Source organism: Cuculus canorus, chromosome 25 (assembly GCF_017976375.1).
Source record: "Cuculus canorus isolate bCucCan1 chromosome 25, bCucCan1.pri, whole genome shotgun sequence".
NCBI classification, from domain to species: domain Eukaryota; kingdom Metazoa; phylum Chordata; class Aves; order Cuculiformes; family Cuculidae; genus Cuculus; species Cuculus canorus.
The window spans coordinates 2,340,622-2,360,734 of NC_071425.1; the positions used below are offsets into that span (position 1 = coordinate 2,340,622).

At 59.2% G+C, this 20,113-nt stretch overlaps 1 protein-coding gene across 2 annotated transcripts; it reads left to right on the forward strand.

The window, feature by feature from the left end:
* The first annotated feature begins 432 nt into the window (after positions 1–432).
* On the forward strand, positions 433–19,046 carry WIPF2 (WAS/WASL interacting protein family member 2). Of its 2 annotated transcripts, none has more exons than XM_054088097.1 (8): positions 433–524; positions 13,259–13,380; positions 13,859–13,991; positions 14,146–14,265; positions 14,756–15,415; positions 16,726–16,935; positions 17,050–17,151; positions 17,910–19,046. In XM_054088097.1, the coding sequence occupies exons 2-8, from the start codon at positions 13,321–13,323 to the stop codon at positions 17,948–17,950; spliced, it is 1,326 nt and encodes a 441-aa protein (XP_053944072.1). In that variant the 5' UTR covers positions 433–524; positions 13,259–13,320; the 3' UTR covers positions 17,951–19,046. The 2 variants fall into 2 exon arrangements, with proteins under 2 accessions (XP_053944072.1, XP_053944073.1); XM_054088098.1 differs by lacking the exon at positions 433–524 and adding an exon at positions 10,731–12,492.
* Positions 19,047–20,113: the final 1,067 nt, after the last annotated feature.

The window sequence follows — 20,113 nt, forward strand, 5'->3', positions numbered from 1 at the left end:
GGACCCAATCCCGTAACCGGCTGGAGGGGGGGCGGTAATAGGACCGTCGACCTTCTCAAGATGGTGGAGCGGGGAGTATCCGCGGATGACCTTCTCAACATGGCGGTAAACAGAGTTCCGCCCTACCTTTCCAAAGTGGCGGGGGAGCGCGGAGCTGGTGGAGTGGAACGGATTCGGCTGAGGCTCCTCTGGCCTGCAGCCACGGCTCGGATTGGAGCAGAGAATCGTTTCCCGGAGGCGCCGCGCCCTTCTCTCTCCGCTGGGCGTTCGCAGAACCAATATTTAGTTTGACCTTCCCAAGATGGCGACGACAGCTCCGTGAATGCGGCGCCCTTCCCACTATGGCCGCCCCGACCTCCCCAAGATGGCGCCTCGGCCCTGCCGTCACCCCATCGCCTACATCCGGTCCGGGCGGCGCTTGCGCAGGAAGGGCGCACGACGCCATTTTGTTTGGCGGCGCCGAGGGGCCGCGGTTCCGGGTGAGGCGGCGGCGGAGGAGGAGGAGGAGGAGGCCCGGGCGGCGGGTGAGCACGGGGCGAGGGGGTCACGGGGCAGTAGGGGCCGTGTGGGGCATAGGGGGGCGGCGGGGCCTGCGAGGAGCCCGGGGCCAGGGGGCGGTAGGGCCTGTGTGAGGCTAGAGGGGCCAGAAGGGCTGTTTGCGAGGGCAGGAGGTGGATTAGGGTGCCTTGAGGCCTTTGTGGGGCAGGAGGGGATCTTCAGGCTGTTTTGGGGTGTCTGGGGGTTCGCTGGGGTCTTTGTGGGGTGGCTCTGGAGCAGGAGGGGTACTGGGGATGTGTTAAGGCTTATGTGGGGCAGGAGGAGGTCTCTGGAACGTTTTAGGATGCAGGAGTGGGTATGGGGGTTCTCTGGGGCCTGTGTGGGGTCTCTTTGGGGCAGGAGGGACTGTTTTGGGGTGTTTGGAGCTGTATTGGCGTGTCTGGGGGTTCGCTGGAGCCTACGTGGGGTCTCTTTGGGGCAATGGGCCGATTTGTGGGGCAGGAGGGGGATTGGGGGTTCGTTAAGGCTTGTGTGGGGCTGGATGGGATCTGTGGAATGTTTTGGGGTGCAGGGAGGTGTCTCGGGGTTCGCTGGGGCCTGTATGGTGTCTCTTTGGGGCAAGAGGGGGTGTTTTACCTGTTTAGGGGGGCAGGAGGGGAACTGGTGGTGCTTGTGTGGGTCAGGAGGGACTGCTTTGGGATGTTTTGGGGTGCAGGAAGGCGTCTCGGCGTTCAATGAGACCTGTGTGGGGTCTCTTTGAGGGTTAAAGAGGGTGTCTAGGCTGTTTTAGGGTGCAGGAGAGGGGCTGGGGCCTGTGTGGGGCAGGAGAGGCCTTCTGGGCTGGTTTGGGGTGCAGAAGAGGAGCTGGGGGTGCGGTGGGACCTGTGAGGGGCCTCTTTGGGGAAGGACAGGGCGTATGGCCTGGTTTGAGGTGCGGGAGGGGGGCTGAGTGTGTGGGAGGAGGGGGTATCTGAACTGTTTTGGGGTGCAGGACGGACTGTGCCAGGATTCAGGGAGGCTCTGGGAGAGTGGAGGGATGTGTGTGTGGGGGGGGGTTCCACAGGGGTCCTGGGTAGAATTACTTTCCCCGCTTAAATCTGCTGCTTCTTCTCCAAAATCTGCCCCTAAATCTGTTGGTGTCATCCCCCCAAAATGTGCTGTTTCCCCCCGCCCCCAATCTGCTGCTCCCCCTATCACAGGAGGATGCCCGTTGTGCCCCTCTCCTGCCCTGCTCCCGCTCTGTGTTCGTGTGCTGTGCTGGGCGTGTTGGGTGACGTCTTGGTGGGGACACACGATGCTCCCAGGCCTCACGCAGCATTGTGGCCTGGTGGCTCCTCTAGGCCCAGCGCTGGCAAAGTCTCACAGCCTCTGCCTAACGAAGAGCCAAGCGTTACGGCTGCTGCGAGTGCCACGGCGGAGGCTGAGCTGCTCTGGGTAAACACGGCTGCGGCTGCGTGCTCCCGACCTGCCAGCCCTGCCCACCCACGTAACCGTGCGGCAGTGCCTTTCCCTATCCAGGACCGAATTCCTGCTGTGGGTTTATGCTCCGGATCCTTCCAGGGCTGTAAGCAAACGAAATGAGTAGCTGATTGTTTTCTGTGTGTCCTTTGGGATGGAGGAGGGCGAGCAGACACAGTCTTTCCCACAGTGAGGACTTAGCGGAATCGCTGTGGTTGGCACTGGCTCTGCCAAGCGGCTCTCGCCCATCGCGGCTCTGGTTGCAAGATTCTCCGTGTGCCTTGATATCCTCGGCTGCGACACGGGAGGGTTCAGGCTGTGGTCCGTATGCCACACAGGGCTCATCCCAGCAGCCTGTGTGCCGGGACACCGAGCAGTTCCTCCTCAGGGCTTTATTCCTGTCAGAGTGGTGCTGGTTTCCATGTTTCCGTGTCACGGAGAAACCAGAGCTGGGGAGGCAGCGGCCAGTGTGGATTCAGGGCTAGAGCCCCAGCGAGCCCAGTGCTGCACGGCATGCTCCAAAACAGCTCATTCTCCTAGCACGGCTTGGAGATGGGTATTTTGGGGGTTCACCTCCAGACCCCAATGCTGGGTGACCACAGCTCTATCTCCCCCCACCCCTGCTTGGACTTGGGCAACGTTTCCAGACTAGGTGCAGAGGGAGGAGATGCCGGCTGCCTCCTGACCCTCAGCTGATGGGCAGACGTGGGGCGCTGAGCGCCTCGTGACTGCCCTGCTCCAGGTTTCCCCATCCCAGCAGCCTGGCGGATCACGGGCTGGAGGCTGTGAAACGCCGAGCCGGTGGGAAAGCAGCAGCGAGGAGCCGGTGCGGCAGCGTCCTTGCGCCAGGCGGAGGCAGAGGTTTTGCATGAAAGTCGTCTCAGTGCACTGAGCAGCGTGAGCGCTGGGCCAAGCAGGAGCCCTTGGAAAGGCGCCACCATCCCAAATCCGCCTCGTTTTACCTTTGGCACACTTGGCTGAGCATGAGTGTCCACTCAGGCTGCTCTGGCCTGGCCAGATCTCCGGTGTGGAGTGTTGCTGCCTCACTGACGGTGCCCAGAGAGGATCTAATGACCTGACTCCCCTCTCCTCTGTGGAAGGAGCCGTCTCGGTGTGTAGATGAGGTGTGAATCCACCCGGCTCCGGCTCGGACTGTGCTCTCTGGGGCAGAGCTACCTGGCGAGCGTGCCCTCTGCTTTTCAGGGCTCACTGCCTGCCTTCGTTCTTGCCTGTCTCGGCTTAGCCGGTGTGTCGTGTCTCCGAAGTGTTTCAGCCGAGCTCCCCAGGGTGACGTCCCCTCTCTGCACCTCATGTGGAGCTGCCAGGCGACAGCACGGTGGCTCTCCCGCTCGCAGCCCCGCATTATTGATGGAATGCAAAGACAGAGCCTGTTTTCCCATGGCCGGGCCAGGAGCACAGACCCCTCTTTGTGCCGTGAGGGGTGAGGGAGGGCTTGGCTTCATCCCACTGCCAACAAATGAGAACTGCTGGCCCCGCCATGCCAAGTTGGTGCCATCTGGAGCGCATGTCGTGCCCGGCACAGGGACGTGAGCATGGGATGGAGTGGAGCACGGCTGAGCGGTGCCACCCTCACCACCGTTGCCTCCTTTCCTAGTAGATTGGGTTTGTTTGAGGTGGTTTTGGCTACTAAAAATTTCTCTGCTGGCGCCACGGGCATGAGAGGCTGCAAAGCTTTCAGATCCAAAAGTCATCACGCAGAGTGCAGCTCCACTGCTGTCGGATTTTCTGCTCTGCCTCCGAGGTGAAGCATTCCGGCCCCCATCTCTGCCAGCACCAAGGTGACGGGGCACGTTCCGTGTCAGGGCTGGCTTCTCACTTTGCTTTACTTCAAAGTGCTCTTGTCGAGGCGCTCTGGTCCTTGTCTGACCTACTTACTTACATCTGGCTGCTTGGAAGGAAGGCAAATTTGCTCTGCCAAAGAAGTAGCTTTCCTGCTGGGAAGCGAAGGTGGGAGGAGGGAGCAGGGGGGGAAGGTGCCCTCGAAACAAGGGGCTGAGCACTTTGGGTTTCTCCCACTGGCTTTGCCAGGGCAACTTTGGCACTGATGCAGCTCCCAGGGCTTGCTTCTTGCTCTGATGATACGGTTCGAAAATTAAACGGCCTTTTCCAGAGCGGAGCCAGCTTCTCCATCCCCAGCCCTGGCGTGGGGGCTGCGGTAGTGGGAGCTGGAACGTGCTGCGGGGTCTTTTGCAGTATGGAGTGCAGTGCCCTGTCATGATGCTGGGCCTTGGGGGCCTCTCCGTGTCCTTTCCCCTTCCTTCCTCCGTTGTCACCCACATCCCAGAGCAGAACCATAGAAATTTCTGCTGCTCAGCAGGACCGGCTGCACCAACCGGAGCTGTGGCAGCCCCGGGGCAGAGGGATGCTCCCAGGGAAAGGGGAGAAGCTGCTGGGTGGGTGGAGAGGTTTGCAGATTGCTCTCCTTTCTCCTTTCTGTCAGGAGCAGGTGAGGCGAGTTGCAAATGCTGCTCAGCAGGGCTGGCTAGCAGTGTGGCCCCCAGCTAGTCTGGGCCCAGCAGAGATGTGGGTATCGTGCTGGGATGCAGGGCTGCTGTGCTCCAGTGTCCTTGTTGGGTCCGACCTGCTGCCATGGCACTCCAGTGCCAAAGCAGACGGGCACCTTCCATGTGGGGCAGTGGTGTTCCCTTCCGCCATCAGGGGTATTAAATCATTCCTTGCCTGGATTGGAGGCTGAGGTGGTGGCCTGGAGTGCTGGTGGCTTTGCCAGTGATAGGATTGTGACCAGCAGGGTAAGGGAGGGGATTCTGCTCCTCTTCTTCACTCTCGTGAGACCCCACCTGGAACCCTGCGTTCAGTTCTGGAGTCTTTAGCACAGGAAGGACATGGAGCTGTTGGAGTGAGTCCAGAGAGACCATGGAGATTATCCAAGGGCTGGAGCACGTCCTGTATGAGGACAGGCTGAGAGAGTTGAGGTCGATGAAAGGGGCTCCAGGAAAGCTGAGGAGGGGCCCCTGATCAGGACGTGCAGGGAAAGAATGAGAGGGAATGGTTTGAAGCTTGAAGAGGCGAGATTGAGATGAGATCTTAGGAAGAAATGTTTCCCTGTGAGAGCGGGGAGGCTCTGGCCCAGGTTGCCCAGAGAAGCTGCAGCTGCCCCATCCCTGGATGTGTTCAAGGCCAGGTTGGATGGGGCTTGGAGCAACCAGATCCAGTGGGAGGTGTCTGTGCCCATGGCAGGAGGTGGGACTGGATGGGCTTTGAGGTCCTTTCCAACCCAAACCATTCCGTGATTCTATGATTACATCCACTGGGACTGTCCGGCCCCGTGGCTGAGTCTCTGTGTCTGTCACACTCAGTTACCAGATCAAGCCCTCCTCTCTCTCTGTGCCAGCAGTAAATTTGCAGGCTGTTCTTGGCATCTTCCAACCTGAAAAGCAGACAAGCGTGGATCTGACTGTGCGGAGGACTCACTCTGATGGGCCTTGGCTCTGTTCCCCCTTGGCATCAACACAGGTGCTTCCTTTGCACTCTCACACCTCTGTGGCTGTCGCTGGGCTCTCGCCACCTTTGCCCTCGTGCCCCAGCAAGGGCTTGGTTCGCCGCAAGCCATCCATTCAATCCTGTTGCATGGATCAGCCGGGTTTGTGTAGCTTTAGGGTCTTGCACAAATACCAAGGGAATACAGGAATCCCAAAACACCACTCCAGCGCTGGATGTTCCATGGCAGCTTGTACATTTTATCCTAATGACTCCGAACCTCGTTAGAGGGAAGACGCCTTTCTGCAGCCAGTTACATTTTCTGGTGGCAGTCAGTGATGGTTTCCCGAGTGGCTGCTTCCTTTCTACGACAGGCTTTGGGGTGGTTTGGGGTGACTTTATTCCACAGCAGGGACTGCACGATTCCAGCAACACCTCTTGACGGTGCCCGGCCTCATTCCCTTGCCCTGCAAACCAGTGCATCGCTGCTTGGCCTTTGCCTAGGAAAACCCTGAGAGGACTTGGCTGGGGTTTGCAGAACAGCAGGAGGCCTCGTGCTCCAGCCTGGCTCTGGCTTGTTGTCTTCAGGACTGCTTCCCGCAGCCAGACTCGGAGCAGCTCTTGGGAAAGAGTTGGCATGGGAGGCTAGTGAGCAGACAAGAGTCCCAGTGCCCCTGGTTTGCAGGACAGGGATGGCTAAAGGGACCTTGAAAAGAGCCTCCCTGAAAGCACCAGCAGAGGAAGAGGGAAGGAGCATCACAGATGCCTGGCAAGAGGCGGACAAGATCCAGGTGTGGAGCATGGAGAGGGTTGGCTCACCCAGAGATTCCTGGCCGGGTAGGGGAGGCCAAGCCAGCCTGGGTGAGCAAAGGAGGGTGGGCACAATGGGCTCACTGACGCGTTTGGGGCTCTGTGGTGTGTTTGAACGCAGCATTTGGGCTCTGCTCCATGTTTGAGCCGAGCGGTTGGGCTCTCTGGCGTGTTGAAGCCAAGCATTTGGGGTGTCTGGTGAGTTTAAGCTGAGTATTTGGGGTCCATGGCCAAATTTGGGTGTTTAAGCCAAGTGTCTAACCGCAGGTGGAGAGTGGTGCAGGCATTTTAAGGCACAGTTTCTCTCTGTTGGGACTAGGGAGACCACTGGCTCTTCTCCCAAAGCGCCGGCACAGCCCGCTTGCCTTCCCGACACAGTGGCCTGATGGGCCCCTGCTCCAGGGCAGAGCTGCTGCTCCCAAAAGGAAGACAGGGAAGACCCAGGAATGTCCAACCTTCAGCGCTTGGCCTGGCATCGCTTTGCACGGGTCGGCTTGGTGCCAATTGCTGAGATGTTGGGGTGAGTCTGGGAGAAAAGCCTGGCGCAGGGGGTTGGTTTGGAAGCGTGGCCGTCAGTTGGTACAATTAATGTGCTTTTCTTGGCAGAGCATTCCCACCTGGGCATTTTGCTGTCCCTGCTTGGTGATTCAGCCCTGCGTCGGCAGACGCCGTGGCAGCCGACGGCGTTAACTCAGGGTGGCAGGCTGGAGCTGGAGATGGGATGCAGCTCCCCTGGAAAGCCGCCAGTGCCGTAAGCTCTGCGCTGATGAGCGCCTGGTGCTGTTTTACACTGTTGCTTTAGCGTGACGGTGGGAAGAGCCGCGGGTTCCTGCGGTGTTCCTTGCTCTTCGCTGGTAGCCTGACAGGGAGCAAAGACTGGCGCTGGGGCTGCTGTGCCACGAGCCTTAGACACGTTAGTGCCTGCCTCTAAACAAGCCTGGTGTGAGTGGCCTTGGGGTCTCTAAAAGGCTCTTAGAGGTGGCTTTAGCCCTCTCTGCTCCCGGTACTGCTTGGAGCAGCCTGAGGCCAGCAGTGTTTTCCTTAAGGAGCTCCTGGCTCCATGCAGGCTTTGTTCGCTCTAAATGTGCAGGGGGGTTGGAGTCCATGGTGAGGGGCTGGCCATCGCTGGCGGGCGATAAAAAGGTGTTTGTAGCTGAATGCCAGCACCCCCAGTCTCAGGAGCCGCTTTCCATTCCGTGGATACATATTGTTCTCCGTGAGATGTGGGCCGTGCAGCACGTTATTCCCAGCCCGCGAGTCACCATCGAAGCAGCCGGGAAGTCCCTGCCTCTCGTAGCGCTTCCTCCCGCTGGAACAATCGGAGATGTCCGCTGGGGAGAGCGGCACTTCAGAGCGGTTCCTGCCCGCTCCCTTCGTGTGCCACCTCTCCCTCCCTGGCTTCCTTTCCCTTCTCGCCTGGCACACGGGACAGGGAGAGGCAGGGAAGTCTGCGGGCTCTCCTGGGATGGGCTTTTCCTGCTCTTCCCTTTGCTGCTGCTTAATGGCACGACACAATTCCTCACTGCTAATTAAAGGTTTCCTCTGCCAAGGGAACTGAGCTGAGCTCGGTGGAAAGCTGCTAACGGATGGCCTGGCGCTGGGGTCCCGTGGTCAGGGATGTTGGGGCTTTGGAATTTGGGGACTGGGATGTCGGGGCTGTGGAATTCAGGGATGGAGATGCCAGGGACTGGGATTTTGGGGCTGTGGAATTCAGGGGTGGAGATTCTGGGGTGGGGATGTGAAATTCAGGGATGGGGATCTCGGGGCTGTGGAATTCAGGGATAGGGATGTTTGGGACAGGGATGTCGAGGCTGTAGAATTCAGAGTTGGGGATGTTGGGGATGAGGGTTTCAGGGATGAGGCTGCTGGGGCTGTGGAATTTGGGGATGGGGGTGCTGGGGATGTCTTGGCTGTGGAATTTGGCCCCGAGGCGTTAGAAATTTTTGTGTTCAGGGTTTTGTTAAAAATGCATTGTCAGTGACCGTGGGTTGTTAATAATTCACTGTGAGCGTCTGAGTCCCGCGGGGCTGGAGTGTGTCTGTCTGTCTGCACGCAGAGATGCACCGGCTCTTTGAGACGCTCCAAATCGAGATGGCAGCTCACTCTCTTAAAGCATGCTGATACGATTTTAAAAGCCTGAGTGACCTTAAATCCTGCGATGGCTGTCTTTTAGGATAAATTATTTATGTCGCATCTTCAGTGCCACACAAGCCCTCGCTCCTCGGGAACAGGCAGAAATGTCAGGCTTTGGAGGACAGGCTCTGAATTGGGAAGGGCTGCGCTCAGGGTAACGAGGAACCAGGGGTTTGGATGGGAAGAGGTGGAAGATGAAGGCGCACTGTGAAGGCGGGGGCGGGAGGGGAGGGTGTTTGAGAGGTCCAGCCTTGGAAGTCGTCCCCAAACCGGTGCAGCCGCATTCTGCAGCCGACATCAGAGGGTTGGAAATTCCTCTTGATCTGCAGTTCAAAGCCGCTGCCTCCCTGAGGATGAAGCGCTTCATCTCGGGTTTGCAAATGCAGGCTCGCTAGCGTAGCTGTGAAATACAAATCTGCCACGGTGCCCAAATCCCCCTGCAAAGGGAGGAAACGCGTCTGAAGGTCACTGCTGCTCGGCCTGCTAAAAAAGCAACCCCCCCCTCGGGGATGAGCAGAATCCAGGGCTGCTGGCTGGAGAAAGCATTTCATTTCCCTTCACGGCAAATGGGAACTTGAAAAACGTGGCGTGTAGTCCTGTCCAGGGCAGATCTGGCTGATTCGTTTGTTTTAGATGAAAGAAGGACTGCGGAGTGTAACGTTCCTGGGTTTCTAATATTGCTTTTAACCTGGGGTTGGCATAGAGGGTGATTCATAGAATCATAGAATGGTTTATGTTGGAAGGGTCCTTAAAACCCCTCCAGTTCCAACCCCCTGCCATGGGCAGGGACACCTCCCGCTGGATACAGTTGCTCCAAACCCCATCCAACCTGGCCTGGAACCCCTCCAGGGATGGGGCAGCCACCACTGCTCTGGGCAACCTGGGCCAGGGCCTCCCCACCCTCACAGGAAACCATTTCTCCCTCAGATCTCATCTCAATCTCTCCACTTTCAGCTGAAAACCATTCCTCCTTGTCCTATCCGGGCACTCCCTGTTCGAGAGCCCCTTTCAGCACTGGAACCTGCTCTAACGGTACTGGAAGGTTACTATAAGGTTTCGGAATGCTGTAGGACTGTCCCGAAGTCGGTGCTACCATGGAGCACTGTGGTGTTCAATGGTGGGGTCACCTCTGGAATCAATTTTCCACAGGGTCACCTTGATTTCAGTGCATTCTGCCCTCCAAAGCGATTGCTTCTCACACCTTGCCTCCCTCCCTATTTTCTCACAGCTTTCCTGGGCTTTGGTTTTTATCTTAAAAGGAAAGCTGCTGCTCAAACCTGCCCCTCCTGGCTTAACTGAAGACGAGTTCTTCTCTGCGCTTTGATCTGGCGGCTGTCTCTCTCGCTGCCCCTATTCAGGGCTTGCAAACCACTTTCCCTGCGAGCGGGGTGAGCAGCCGCCGCAGCATATGGAGCTCTCAAATGCTCAGGTCTGACTTGGTGAAAGGAGCCCTGGTAACGAAGAACAAAGGAGAAGAAATGCAGAGAAGTTGGCTGCTGGAGCAGCGTTGTTTCAAAGGGCACGGTTTCCATAAGGCAAACGCCAGACATTAAGGGGTTGAAAGCAATGCTGGGAGAACCCAATTTCTTTTTCCTCTGGAGGATTTAGCTTCCCTCTCCCTAATCCTTATCAGCTGTGTTTGTCTTCATGAGCATTACAGTTTGAGGCTTTCTTTTAACGACAGACACGGATCGCTCCAGTGTTCCCACCCAGAGATCTCGTTGTTTCTCGTGGTATGAAATACCCAAGGGCTGCCATGCGCCGAGTTCGGTGCCTCTTGATTTTGGTATTTCAATGTGACCTTTGCCGTTAATCCACAACCTGAACGGGGCCGCGTGCTGAAACAAAATGACCTGTTTCTCAGGAATTCAGCTCCAGTTTATCCTCAAGCTGCTTTAGCTTAAACTCTTCTCTCTCCTCCTCTCACTCTTCTAGGTCAGAGCCTTTATCGGAATGCGGGTTTCGATGCAGCACTTGTTTTAAGGGCATCTGAGATAAGGGGAGATAATGACTCAGGGTTTTCTTTGTAGAAATAACCCTCTCCTCATGGGCTGTGCCTACAGGAGGAAACATCGCTGTGGGATTGTCCCTGCCTGCTCCGCCTGCCACAGAGCTTACGTGAGGGGTAGCAGGGCAAAAGGAGGGACCTGAGCGGTGTGGCTGCCCTTGCAGACGTGACACTGACTTGTTTTCTGACAGCCGACAAAACCCTGTCCGTCTGTCTAAGCTTAAAGAGGGGAGATTGAAATGAGATAATAGGAAGAAGTGTTTTCCTGTGAGGGTGGGGAGGCCCTGGCCCAGGTTGCCCAGAGCAGTGGTGGCTGCCCCATCCCTGGAGGGGTTCCAGGCCAGGCTGGATGGAGCTTGGAGCAACCGGATCCAGTGGGAGGTGTTCCTGCCCGTGGCAGGGGTTGGAACTGGACAGGCTTTAAGGTTTCTTCCAACCCAAACCATTCTATGATCTGCATACAGCAAAGTGGTGTGTCCCTGGCACCGGAGCATCGGAAGGGGATCCTGTGACCCCTGGTGTGGAGCTGGGAGGCGTCTCCCTGTGAGTACCCAGCTGGAACCGGAGTGTAACGGGGAGGTAATGTGGGTGCTTCTGTTCCCACAGGTTCGGAGCGGAGGTGACGGCCTGCAGCGCTGGCACCTCTCCCATGCTGGCTCAGGCCTGTGACACATGAGAGCGAGTCAGGAGTCTCATTACCTGGCACGTTTCTCTGCTGTATCTCTGCTAATTACCTCCAGCTGCCAGTGTTCAAACAAGACTGGGGCTCTTCTGCCCATCCCCTCTTGCCAGTCGTGCCGCGATGCTGTCCCAGTGTCCCCCTGATGTCATGTTCTGCTCTGGCAGCAGCGCCATCCCAGCCCTGTGCTGCTGCTGCAGGGTGGGAAGGAGCACTGGGGAAAAGCACTCCTGTTGCAACACGTCCTGGCAGCGCCGACAGGTCCCAGACGAGCACATTATGAGCCGTCTCTGATCTTGTTTCGATGGGAAAGGTACAGGCCAAATGGGTTTGCTGGGATTCATTCCAGTCTGCGGGGCGTCCCGGCTTGGTGGGACTGAAAGAGGAATTGCTGGATGTTGGCTCACCTTTGTGAGGCCTCAGGCTCGGTCTGGAGCAGAATAACACCAGGATAGTGCTTTTCCAGGAGGCAGGAGCAAGGTGGCTTCCCCGTGAGGTGGACAAGGATGTGTTGAGTCAGGGCGGGTTCAAGTTCGTGCCGTTCCTTGGCTCCATGGAGCTTTGGCAGATGCCACCTGAGAACCTGAAATCTCGAGTGGCCTAGAAAACACCAGAAGTCAGAGGAACATCTTCCCAGGGAGTGTGTCTATAGTTGAGGAGCTTCTCACTTGGTAGAAGAGCTCCTTTTAATGAAAAGGCGTTTCATTTATTTATTTTCCTGAACCGCAGAGAGGCTGGTGGTTTGCTCGAGGGCAGGGGAGCAGTGCTGCTGGTCTGATTTCCCTGCTCTCCGTCCTCTGCTGTGACAGGGAGTGGGAATGTCCCTCACGTGAGGATAGACCTGGCCTTACTCCGTCCTCCGTGTAAAGTGAATCATAGTTTATCTGGTGGCGAGTGAGTCTCAGGAGGGATCTGGATTTTAATTCCTGATGTAAACCACTCCAGAGGCTGTGGGCACCTGGGTTGTAAAGAAGGAAACTTTCACTGTCGTGGTGAATGTGTCCGTGACCTCTCTGGTCACATCCCCTGGAGGTCAGGGACCAGAAGTTGAAAGCTTCAGGTGTGAAACTGTACTATTCTTGCCTGGTGTTGGTACTGAGGTCACCTTTGGTGGTTAAGGAACAGGTTTTCCTGGTGGAAGGACATCTGCAGCTCGCAGAGGGGCCTTTATCCCCTGCCTCTCCGGCTGCCTTAAGCACCCGAAACTCCTGGAGTGGTGAGCGAGGCCTCCAGTCATCACATTCCTATTCCCTGAGCCGGTGCTGCCGGGATGACCCTACCTGTGCTGCTGTCAGAGGCACGAGCTTGCCAGGGGCCCGTCCTGTGATCACCAGGTGATTCAGGTTCTCTTTCTTGTCCGCGCTTCCTCCGTGCTCAGTCTGCGATACCGACCAGAGTGGCCAGACTCTACAGAGCTGCGGTGGTGAAGCGCTGAGAGCCGTTCCGGGTAAGCCGTCATGTGGGAGAGATTTATTTGGGGCTTGTGATGAGATGGATTGAAATGTAACTGGATTGATGTTGAGAAAGCATTTTGCTGCCTGCTTGGACAGCTTCAAGGGGCCTTTGGAGTTGTGGAAGTGGAGTTGGGGGCCTTCGGATTTGGGGAAGCAGAGCCAGGGTGCAGACAGCCCTTACACCACTGGGAGTTATCGACATAGGATCTGAGCAGTTTGGAAAATCAGCCTGACCTGTTGGGGATGGGAGCATCTCTCCTCACACGAGAGGACAGCACTGCGCCGCCTCGTCTGCCTGCTGCTCAGTGATCCGTCCGGCAGGTCTAACAGCGTTGGTGGCTGGAGGGGCCGCTGGGGCCGCGTGCCAGGGCCAGCCGCGGTGCCTGCTGACGGGCTGGAGGCTCTGGGCTCTTGTCGCACCTCCACGTGAGCAGGCTCCGGCTGCAGATAAAGGAGCTGGATTGATGGCGCAGGATGAGCTTGGCTGGGTTTTCTCTGCTGAGTAAGGCAGTCGTGTGAATATATCCTGGGTTTCAATGACAGGCTCTGTACTGGGGTGAGGGTCCTGGTGATTTGGGGTGTGGGTCGTGCTGGCTCCCAGCTCTGGGATCTGCTGCTCCGGGTTGTTGGGACAGCCAGACTGCTGAGAGAGGGCAGCCCCAGCCTCTGCCTGGTGTGGGGAGCTCTGGGCACTGTTTCTACCTGGTCGGCTCACTAGCTTTCCCCTTCAGTCCCTGACCGCTTCCTCCCTTCCCGCAGGCATGAGTGACCAAGTTTACTCCCAGCACTGAGCAGCTGGAGCCATCAGGAGCCAGGCCAGGATGCCGATCCCTCCTCCCCCGCCACCGCTGGGCCCCCCGCCACCTCCCACCTTCAGCCAGGTAGGGGCTTCTTGCTGTCCACCACCCTGGCCACACACTTTGCTACTTGCCAGGGCTGCTGTGTTCTCTCTGGATCTCCTTGAGTCTGGGCTGTGAGAGCTCCGGGTGGCCCACGGGCTGTGCCTCAGTTTCCCCTGCAGCAGGGGAAGAGGCTGCATGTGGCTTTTCTTTGCGTTCATGTCCTCTGCTCACGGGGATGAGCAGGGGATCTTGCATGCGGCTATAACTGAGCTGCGCCTCGGGTCTAGGTAGGACGGAGTCTCAACCTCGCCCTGCAGAATGACAGTGTAGCCTCCCAAGGCTGCCCTGTTGCTCCCTCTGGAAAGGAGCCGCTGGAGAAGGCTGTTTGCTGGCAGAGGGTGGGAGAACCCCTGGACAGGAGAAGCGGGAAGGTGGAGGAGTCGAGCTGTGCCTGCTCTGTGGATCGGGGTGTCCATACGCACAGGCAAACTCCCACTGAGCTGCTCCTTGTCTCCAGGCAAACACAGAGCTGCCGAAACTGAGCCGAGAGGAGCAGCGGGGCCGTGGGGCCCTCCTGCAGGACATCTGTAAAGGGACCAAGCTAAAGAAAGTGACACAAATCAATGACCGAAGCGCACCGATCCTAGAGAGTGAGTACCCTCCTGCACTGTCCTCGTGAGGCGTTCAGCCCCACCCTGGGCGCTGCTGTGCCCTTCAGCGTCGCTTCTGGGCTCTCGCCCATCTGGTTTCCAGTTGGAGGAGCTGATAATACCAGGCTTAACCTCTTTGCCTCTCTCCTTTCAGAGCCCAAGGGCAGTGGTGGTGGAAGCTACGGCTCTGGCTCGGCTGCGATCCAGCCAAAGGGCGGCCTCTTCCAAGGCGGTGTGCCCAAGCTCAGACCCGTGGGAGCGAAGGAGAGCTCAGGTAATGGCCCTCTGACTGCGGTTTGCGTGGGGGTTCTCCAGGGAGGTCCCACTCAGGAAGGGGATGAGGATTGTGCCGTGTTTCCCTTGGAATTTCAGCTGGATGGAGGGCGGGGACCCCAAATCACTACCCACGTGTGGCCACAGGCAAGCTGCACTCCCTCCCTGCCACAGTGTCCCAGGACACAAACCTCCTCGGAGAGCCCAGCAGTCGTGTGTGTTGCTGAACGTTTCTCTTTGCTGTTTTCTGTGGCAGCCTGCCTTCCAGTAAGCTGGAGAGCGAATAGCAGTGGTGAGAGAGGAGCCGTGTGCGGCTGAGAGCAGTGCCAGCTCCCCGCCTGTGCCAGACAGCGTTCCCCGTGGTCTGGCCCTCCTCGGCCGAGCGGGCAGCCTGCCCTGCGCAGGCTCAGGGACGAAGCACCACACGTCGCTCGCTCCTGCTGGCTTTCCAGCCCGTGCCTGGCCACTCACTCTGCTTTCCTTCTCCGCAGACAGCTCCAGTAAGCAAAACCTGCAAGTCCCCGGCTCCAGAGCTGCTGCTCCCAGGCCCCCGGTGCCGCCCAGCAACACCCGACCTCAAGATGATGTCGACAATAGCCGGGCCTCTCCACCAGAGCTGCCGCGCGCGCAGAGACCCTCCCTGCCGGACCTTTCCCGGCCCAGCACCGCCGGTGGCACCGGCATGAAGCACAGCTCGTCTGCCCCGCCACCCCCGCCACCAGGACGCCGTGCTGCCGCCCCTCCTGCTCCTCCTCCAGCGCACGGCGCCAAAGTGGCTTCCTACAACCGGGAGAAGCCCCTGCCGCCCACCCCGGGACAGCGACTGCCCGTGAGCCGGGACGGACCCCCAGCCCCGCCACCCATCAAGCCCCCTCCTTCCCCAGTCAGTATCCGAACGGGATCAGGGGCGCAGGGCCAGTCTCTTGCCCCACCACCACCCCCTTATCGGCAGCCCCCCGGCGTCCCCAACGGCCCTTCCAGCCCCGTCAACGAGTCCGCCCCGGAGCTGCCGCAGAGACACAACTCCCTGCACAGGAAGACGCCAGGCCCTTTGCGGGGTCTGGCACCGCCGCCGCCTGCTTCAGCCTCCCCGTCTCTCCAGAGCAGTCGCCCCCCTCCGCCGGCACGAGACCCTCCCAGCCGCGGAGCAGGTAGGAACTGTTCGCGCTGTTGATCCCAGCTCCTTCATGCCCAAGTGTAGCTGCGGTGGGTCAGGATGCGGCCACCGGCCCATGGGGTGTTTGGGGGCGGGTGGTAGATGCTGGGGGAAGAGTCAGAACTGGGTCACAGCGAGGTTTCTGCACATGGAGCTGGGGTAGTGGCTGGGCTGTCACCTTCAATACACATTCCTGGTCCTGTCTGCTGTTCATCCAGCTCCTTCCACACCTGATATTGGCGCTGGGTTGTGGCTGGGCAGCTCCCACCCATGAGGTTTGTGTTTCCTCTTGGGGTGGGAGGTGAGAACATGGTGGAACCAGAGCTGCAGCTGGTCTGGTGAGCTTCCCAAACGTCACCGACGTGACGACTGAAAGCTGTGGCAGAGCAGAGAGAAGCTTTTTCCTCAGCAGTGCAGCCAGACGTGCATGCCCGGCCCTCGGGAACCATCCTCTGATTTGGTTTTGGTGCTGTGTGGTTCAGAACATGGCTGGTGTTGAAGGTTCTGTGGGTGCTGGCGCAGGGCTTTTGGTGTCGAGCACCCTTTGAAGGGTGAAAACCTCTCACTGTTTCCCCCGTGCATACGGAGCCGGGTGCCAGTGTGTCCCTGTGTGTCCCTGCTGCCAGGAGCAGCGATGGCTTCGCCCCGGTGCCCCCCCGTGCGCTCCTGGGCTCCGCGTCCAGACCGCAGCTCCCGCCTGGTCTGCTGCCAAGCCGCTCTGTCCTTCCGGCTGTGCCAGAATCTCTCCTTTGAGCTACGGCTGGGGATCTGCTCTGTTAGTCTGTGTGTAATTAGCTTAATGAGGAGCATGAACTGCCACTGTGCATCTGTGGGAGGCTGGGCAGGAGCGAGAGGTGGGTCAGGGGCTGTGGGTCCTGTTGCCATCTCAGTAGCAACGTGGACCCGGCTTCCTGGCCCCAGCAGTCGGGATTTCACCTCCATGTGGAGCCGCTGCCCTCAAACCCTCCTGTGTGCAGGCTCGTGGCTGCCCCTCGGATCCCCTTTTCCATAGAGGATGACGTGGGAGTGTGGGGGGGCTGTAGCAGCCCCGCTAGGGGTGAGCATCCCTTTTGCCACAGCTGACGAGAAGGAATGCAGATGTCAGGAGCGAGCAGGAAATCTCAGGGTGTGTGTAGGAGCATCCCCAGGCTGGCTGCTGGCGTGGTCTGGCTCTGCAGCTGGCCTGGAACACTACCTCAGAGGATGTTCTTGGCCTTGTTGCCAGAGGGAGGGTTTGCCCTGGGGATGCCGCTCCTTGGCAGGCTGCCGCGGGCCGCGCCGGTGCTGACCCCACTCTCTTTGCAGCCCCACCACCCCCTCCACCAATGCTGCGAAATGGGGGGCGCGATGCCCCTCCACCCCCTCCACCCTACAGACTGCACGGCTCCACCGAGCCCCCGAGCAGAGGGAAACCACCACCACCGCCAACCAGGACACCGGCCGGGCCACCACCGCCACCTCCGCCGGTGCGGAATGGGCACCGGGACGCCATCTCCACCGTCAGAGCATTCCTGGGTGAGTGGGGGTCCTGGGTATGGATCCGTGCCCGCAGGGGAGCCCCAGTGCAGAGCTGAGTCCTTTGGCTTTAGCCGTGCTCCTCCCTGATCTGCCTATTTTCCCTCTTTGCAGATGACTTTGAATCCAAATACTCCTTTCATCCCGTCGAAGACTTCCCAGCCCCAGAAGAATATAAATACTTCCAGAGAATCTACCCCAGCAAAACAAACAGAGGTAAGGGCAGAGGCTTCCCGCTATGCTCCGGCTGCAGCGTGCAAAGGCTCCCGATGCACGTTGTGCGCTGTGCAGGGCCTGCGCACGCTCCCTGGGGTGCTGAGCCCCGAAGGCAGCCTGCGGCGCTCCGCAGGACCCCAGAGATTTGGGCTGTGCCAGTGTCCCGTCCTGCCTCCTCTTTTGCTGGCTGAGCCTGCACAGAAAAACGCCGCAGGGCTTGTTGCCGCCTGGCTTTGGCTCTGGAGCGGCTACAAAAGGACCCCAGCAGCCAGCCACGCGTCTGAACCCGGTGTCCAGAGGGGCTGAGGGGTGTGAAGACCCTCTGCATATCCCGGGATGAGCCCGGCTGCGGGGCCCTGAGCGGTGACGCTGCCAGCACAGCGCAAAGTGCCCTTGCTGCGCTGCTGCCACGCGTCAGCCCTGCGGATACCAGGAGGAGACTCCGGGGAGAATGGGATGCTCGTTTATTTTTAGAACTATGAATGTTTAATGTGGATTTGAAAAGCCCTGAGCTTTCCATGCGTGCTGCAGCGGCTGCTTCGAGTCGCAAATCCCAGGCTCCCCATCTCTGCGGGGAGTACACGGAGGGAGTGGAGGAGGGAAAGCAGATGTGCCGGATCCTGCTCTGCAGAGCACCGAGGCGGCAATGCTCTGAACCGGTGCTGGTGTGGCTGGGAAGCAGCCGAACCTGCACGGAGCACAACATGCCGGCAGTCTCCGTGCGGGTTCTGGTTTCAAGAAGCTTTCTTGTCTTTCAGCGATGCGTGGGGCCCCACCTCTGCCCCCCATCCCCAGGTGAAAACGGGCTGCCCAGGCGGATTGTTCCTGAGCAGAGACACGGACCTCCTTCCCCTTCCTCCGATGGACCCTCCCCACCTCCCTGCCCCCCAGGATCCTGCATGAGAAATTCCCAGCGTCCTTGGTTTTCCCAGCTACGCCAGGACAAGCCGATGCCCCCAGCCCAGCGCTCTCCGCCAGCCCACCCTCATCTATGCATCTCCCCTGGGATTCGCTGACCGTGATGGCAAACCCGCACGCGTCCTTTCCTCCTTGCTCATCGCAGAGCCCGGATCGGGCCGGGAATGCCGCATTCAGCCACAGCCTGGGAGCCAGGCACGAGGACTTGGGGCAGACACCGAGCCGTGTGTGGCCGGCTGTTGGGACTGGAGGTGGCCCAGTGCCTGATTCCTCAGGGCTGGGGTAGCGCAGGAGCCGGACGCGCTGCGTGATTGCCGGCAGAGCAAAAGGGAGCCGGGAGAGGCCGGCAGAGCCTTGTTAGCCCAGCGCAGCCGATTGCTTTTTTTGCACAGGAGCCAGCGGAGGAGCTAGGGGTGAGCGGGACCCTTTGGGGAGAGCCCGAGAGTGCTGGGCAGGAGCTGGAGGGGATCTGCTCCCGCAGCAGGGGACATTCCCAGTGCCACCCGCCAGCGCTGCACGCTAAAACTCGCAGCTGCTGGGCTCCCATGGGGCGAGGAAGCACCCAGCAGCAGCAGCCCGGCTTTTAAGGCTAAATTACCAAACTAGAGCATTTTAACGGGAAGACACTAATTATCCATGGAGGAAACTGGGGTGCGGGGGGAGTTTCTGTCTCTTATGTGGCCGGGGGAGCGTGGGGAGGGACTTGGGGCCACGGCCCCCACGCCGGGGGGGGCTCCGGCGGACGTTTTGCCTTACACACCGCCCTGTCCCACGCTGGCACCGGGCGGGATTCCCTCTTCCCACACAGTCTGAGGGGCGCTGGCATTAACTGTAGTCACCGATCCGTGTGTACGTTCTAAAACGCTTGTACGACAGGAGGAGGGTGGGCTCTGAACCCTCTCCCCTCTTAACGGTTTTGGGGTTCATTTGGGGTTTGTTGGGGTTGTTTTTTTTTTTTGTTTATTTTCTATGAAGATGGGAGTTTTCTCTCTCTGGGCCGGAGCATGAGGGGCGCTTAGGGGGGTTTCTCTGGAAGGCAGAGCCCTCCCCAGAGCTGCTGTTTGGGTTAAATAAAGGTTAAAAAGGTTCTCCCCTGCGCTCTGGCTGCTCCTCCCTGGGGCTCCTCCAGAAAGGAGTAACACTGGAGGAGCTTGGAATTGCATTTAAATAAAAGGAATAAAGATACACTACTCTTTGAGGGCAGCGTGGGGCTGTAGGGGGGGCTCTGTATGTCTCCAGGGACCCCTTCCCTGATTTTGGGGAGATTAAGAGGATTTGGAGGTGCTCGGAGTGGGAGGGCAGTGGAATGGTGGGGGATGAAGGGAGGGAGAGGTGGGATTGGGGGATGCTGAGATTAAGGGGGCAGTGGAGTGGGGGGATAAGGGGGGCAGAGGGACAGTGAGGAGTGGTGATAAGAGGAGGAATGGGATGGGGGTGCTGGGAGCGAAGGGGAGGTGGGATTGAGCGTGTTGGGAGTGGGGGGAGGTGGAGTTAGGGGATAAGGGAAGCAGGGGGAGAGGTGGGATCGGGGATAAGTGCAGCCGCGGAGGAGATGGGATTGGGGGGCACTGGGATGGAGGGAGAGGTGGGATTGGGGGGTGCTGGGAGTCGGGGGGGCAGTGGAAATGGGGGTTAAGGGAAGCAGAGCGAGAGGTGGGGTGGGGGATGAGCGTAGCAGGGGAGATGGAGGGTTTTGGGGGGCACTGGGATGGTGTGGGATGTTGGGAGCAGCGGGGAGGTGGGATTTGGGGCATGGAGAGTGGGGGGAAGCGGGATCAGAGGAGCACAGGGAGGGATGGGGAGGCAGGATGCGGGGTCGTGGGGAGCAGGAGGGCACTGCGGTGGGAGGTGGGATGGGGAGCACTGAGTGCTGGGCACGGTTAGGGACGAGGCGGGGAGAGCACTCCAGACATTTTCAGCGAGGCCCCAGACTACAACTCCCATTGTGCCCCGCGCTCCCCTGGAACTACAACTCCCAGCACCCCCGCGCGCGCCCCGCTTGGCGCGAGACCCTGCGATTGGGCGGTGGCGGCGGAGCAGCAGC

Bases quoted from the DNA above. Each gene is read 5' to 3' on its own strand.
- WIPF2 (XM_054088097.1), top strand. From the start codon at position 13,321: ATGCCGATCCCTCCTCCCCCGCCACCGCTGGGCCCCCCGCCACCTCCC. The intron at 14,266-14,755 runs GTAATGGCCCTC...CCTTCTCCGCAG, and splicing joins GGGAGCGAAGGAGAGCTCAG to ACAGCTCCAGTAAGCAAAAC. The intron at 16,936-17,049 runs GTGAGTGGGGGT...CCCTCTTTGCAG, and splicing joins CACCGTCAGAGCATTCCTGG to ATGACTTTGAATCCAAATAC.